Genomic DNA, 4,547 nt, shown 5'->3' on the forward strand with positions numbered 1-4,547 from the left:
CCACAAGACAATAGATGTTTCAAATGTACTACATATAAAATCCTGTATGAAATAAAATTTCCTCCCACAAGATATCAGAAAGCGTTTTTTGTTATAGTAAAACCACATCAGGCTATTTGCTGTGTCCACCGAAGGGAATCGAACCCCTCATTGTAGTGTTGCAAGTCCGAAGACTTACTGCTGTCCCACCATAGGACATACCAGAAAGAGAATACTGTTATAGATGTAAACAAGCTAGCAATTACAGCCAAAACTGTGAGGAATCAATAGCTTCTAATATCTTTTTGTTTTAGGGCAAAGCCATATTTGACTATCTTCTGTGTCTACAGCTGGGAATCGAACCCTAGATTTTAGCATTGTAAATCCGTAAACCTATGAATATCCCACTATAGGAAGGCTGCTAGTAAGCTGAGGAGACAATTCTCTTAGAATAAGTCTCAGAGCCCAAGCAGATCAAAGAAACACCAGACTTTCAAAAACAGGTATTACCTGATTTTATGATGCAAAGCTGACATGATAATACTCCGTTTGCCCAAATGAGATAAGAATTACATTATTTAAAGAGCAACTTTAAATGAGACCTTTCCAGATTTTTGTAGCTTATCAAATGCACGATGTTAGCAATTTGACATATAAAATCAACCACGTTACTATCAGAGTACGACAAAATAGATACTAATTATGTTCTACACAATACAAGCTTTACAAAATAGAATTAATCGGTAATGACAACGTGCCTAACCAGGACTTTACGAATAAATAACTGAATATCCAAATCAAACTCAAATACAAAAGAGCAACGTTGTTAATAATAACTCACAAAAATAATGATAATTGCAAAAGAAAATTCAGGTAGACTATTATCTTAGGTTCGATTATTCCTTTGAAAGCAAACATATATCATTCTACCTGTGACTATGTTTATTTGTTGTGTTATGTTATTCTAAGGATGATATGGAGTTGTAAAAATATCATTAATTTCCATAACTTTACACATTTTGGCCATCAAATGAGCCATAAATTAATGTCCATTATCAGATACAAAGTATTTGGAATCCCGTATCTAATTAATTACTTTCTTTACAGTCACTTGGATGTTGATTTCTCTAACTCTAAGACGATACAATTCAATCCACTTAATAAAATAATTTTTAATAACCAACAAACACTATATTCAGGATAAAGTCTCATAATGTCTGCTCTTATTATCTCACCAGGGTCACTATATTATTACTTTCTATAGAATATACTGTCCGTTCTTAATCTATCTTTGTAGTTTTATAAACATTACACGATAAAATATATTTTGATACATTGTCACATACGATGCCAGAGTATAAATATTTTATTCCAAAGGGCCTGGCCTGATGTTTGAACGCTGGACTGGTAATCTGAAAATCGAAGATTCAAACTTCTAACCGAACATGCTAGTCTTTTCAACTGTGGGGTGTCATAAAGTATAGGACAACCCTACTATTCGTTGGTAAACAGAAGCCCAAAAGTTGGCGGTGTTAACTAACTACCCTCCCTCTAATCTATCACTCCAAAATTAGGGACAGCTACCGAAGAAAACCTTCGAGTAGCTTTGCGTGAAAGTAAAGAAAAACAATGTTCCCAAGATCCATATAGAGACTTAGATAAGCTTAATCATTTATGTATATATGTGCGTATATAGTGTTACGACAGTGGAAGTCACGTGACGCTGGTAATACGTAATGAGTATCTCGAACGTTCCTGAAGGCAATACACTTAATTTCCACAGTCACTTTAACTTAACACACGCTATAATTCACAACGATTTACACACTTTACTTACGGCTTGACTCAATTATCTGTCTCTATCTCCCTGTCTGCTGTTCAATTATTTATGCCGTCACTTTTCGCCGGTCTTATATATACAAAATAGAGGGCGTCTAGCAAACACTCGAGTAAAGTTGTATTGAGAAAGAATAAACTAGTTTTTTTAAAGAAAGGACTTGTATCGCTGAAGCTTCTGGGAAATAATTTCTACGGAAAATTAACAAACGAACAGAGTCGTAACAGTACTTTGGATTTTAGCATTGTAAATCCGTAAATTCACCGTCGACTCACTGTGAAAAACATGCTTAGAAATCGAAAAATTAAAATCCGCAATTATTCCTACATATTTCTTAGTTCATCAGGATCCATTGTTATCATTGTAAATATAAAGTTTAATTTCTTTTCCTAAAAAAAAGGAATAAATTTTTATAATTAACACATTAAAATCCTTACATTTATATATATTTCGCTGTCGTGATTTTTCTACTTTAATGTAAGAGGAGTGTAATCTATAAAAAAGGAGGTGCAGCAAAAACAACAGGAAATACAACTTTAAATAAGCTATTCAAAACGTAAATTTGTTTCTTTTCAAATTTAATTTAATTCAAAATACGAAATAAAATTAAATCTTGCCTAACACAATCATTTTATCTGATTTACAAACTGAAAAACATAGTTTCTTACTATTATCACACCTTATAAATATTTCAAAATTGGCGGGAGAACCAGATACACTAATACTCAGTAGTGTTTATTTATAAGTAACACTTGTTATACTGGTGGTGTTTTGTTATCACGTAAGAATTAGAAATGATTCTACCAAAAGGAGACTGTCAAATTGGAGCTCTTCTCGATAGCTCTCGAAATGGCTGTAATTTGGAAACATCATTTGAACGTGCTGATTGTTCTTACAAAAATAATTCAGAAAAGTTTTATCTGAAAGAACGAAGCTTCAGTCGACAGTATGCACCATTTTATGCACACCGTCTAAAATCGATGACCAAAAACGTAAAACAAAGAGCTCGAAAAAAATGGGGTGAGTTGAAAAATTACTTTAAAACCATACATTTGACTAATTTTGTTCAGTAATGGTCTGAACAGTTTAACTCTATGTACATCTTAATTTTCAGTCGTTATCTTTGTTGGTCTTGTTTTCCTCGACTTTTCTCAAAATCCAGTTCCCAATTATTTGTAGTTACAAATTGTTCTGTTTGCTACAGTGCTGAGCTTTATTTATTCAAATAAATCGCGAATAACATTTCACAGATTTTTTTTTATCTTTAAAACAAAAAACAGTAACCACACATTTTCAGGAGTTGCTTGTATGATGTATCTATAAATTATAATTTTATAGATATATAATTTATGATATGATATAAAGTAAGGGCTGTCAAAATAAACATCCTTTATCTTGCATTAAATATTAAAATATTGAACACTATCATTTCACATATTGTCTACCAATAGCAACAGAGGTCATGCTATACATTTTCATGCAATCAGCTAGACTTAGAAATAATAAATCTCAACGGATTTGTAAGGCTGTGAAGCCAATACATGATACTTGATAATCTAAATGCTAGATATCAAGTAGACTATGGAACAAAAGTGATAACAAAATTAGAAGAAAAAATTTTACAACAGTTCCATCATGATAATATTAGCAACAATCTGTTATAATCTCATGATATCATTAAACGTTCATTTTAAAAGAGTTTATAGAAATTTATGAAAGATTTATTATAATTTTTACAGATCTTCTTTATTTTTAAAACAAAAAAACAGTGACTCATACATTTTCAGGAGTTGCCTATATCTATAATTTTTGACAGACATCAGACAATCAACCTAAGGTAAAGGATGAAAGGACAAATAAATGTATACACGTATACATGATACAATATATCATATAGACTCATGGGCTTCCACAAAAAATTTTCCTGGGAGGGGCAAAGTTTTCCAGGGGTAGGGCAAAGTAGTGTAATATTGTGGATTGAATAAAAAATTCATATACGTATGCTGAATGAATCAAGAATTATGTTTCTAATATTCCAGGGGGGGCCTTCCTTGTGGACTCCTGCTTATAGACTCAATACAGTAAGGACTGTCAAAATATGTATATATACGTTCTTACTTTTAAAGTGAAGAAATTACTGTAAATCAAGTCACAAAAATGTAAATAGTAATTAGACCTACTGAGTTTCACTTCATTTTGTTCTCACTTTTAGAAATATATAAGATAAACATAAAAATGTAAGTTGCAGAGTAGGATGTGTTTGTTTGTTTGTTGCTTTTACATCTTTGGTTTTCTAGATTTTGTTATGGTTGTTGATGAAAGCTATTTGAAATTTTGAAACACTAATGGAATTATTAATTGTTTTAAAATATATATATGTATAAGAGTGATAGTCAAATCCTTCCACTTAACCAGAGTAGTCTATGAATTGGTAGTGGGTGCTGTTGACCAACTACCTTCTAATGTATCAGTTCAGCATGAGGGATAGTGTATTCATATGTCTATTGTGTAGCCTAGCAAGAAGATGTGAAACAAACAAACAGACAAAACATATCATTATTATTGGAACTGAATTATTATAAAGGTACCTTCTTTATGCAACTGTAAATATTATCATTGCAGTACACAGTTCAGTCAGTTAACATAACATGACGTTTTGGGACAACATGGGATCTATTGGTCCATCTCAACTGTTTCATCCTCTAAATTAAAATTATAAAAAAAAAGATCT

The 4,547-nt window shown here is 31.7% G+C and overlaps 1 protein-coding gene across 1 annotated transcript in view; it reads left to right on the forward strand.

Moving 5' to 3' along the window:
- Window positions 1-2,547: 2,547 nt before the first annotated feature.
- The window catches only part of LOC106472983 (DNA polymerase delta subunit 2-like), a gene marked incomplete at its 3' end in the record, with an annotated part of 17,253 nt that continues 15,253 nt past the window's right edge, over window positions 2,548-4,547 (forward strand). The window contains exon 1 of the mRNA XM_013933656.1: window positions 2,548-2,836. Coding sequence (XP_013789110.1) covers window positions 2,611-2,836 — 226 coding nt within the window. The remainder of the gene's footprint in view (window positions 2,837-4,547) is intronic.

This window comes from Limulus polyphemus, unplaced genomic scaffold (assembly GCF_000517525.1).
Source record: "Limulus polyphemus unplaced genomic scaffold, Limulus_polyphemus-2.1.2 Scaffold5789, whole genome shotgun sequence".
In the NCBI taxonomy this organism is placed as follows: Eukaryota; Metazoa; Arthropoda; class Merostomata; order Xiphosura; family Limulidae; genus Limulus; species Limulus polyphemus.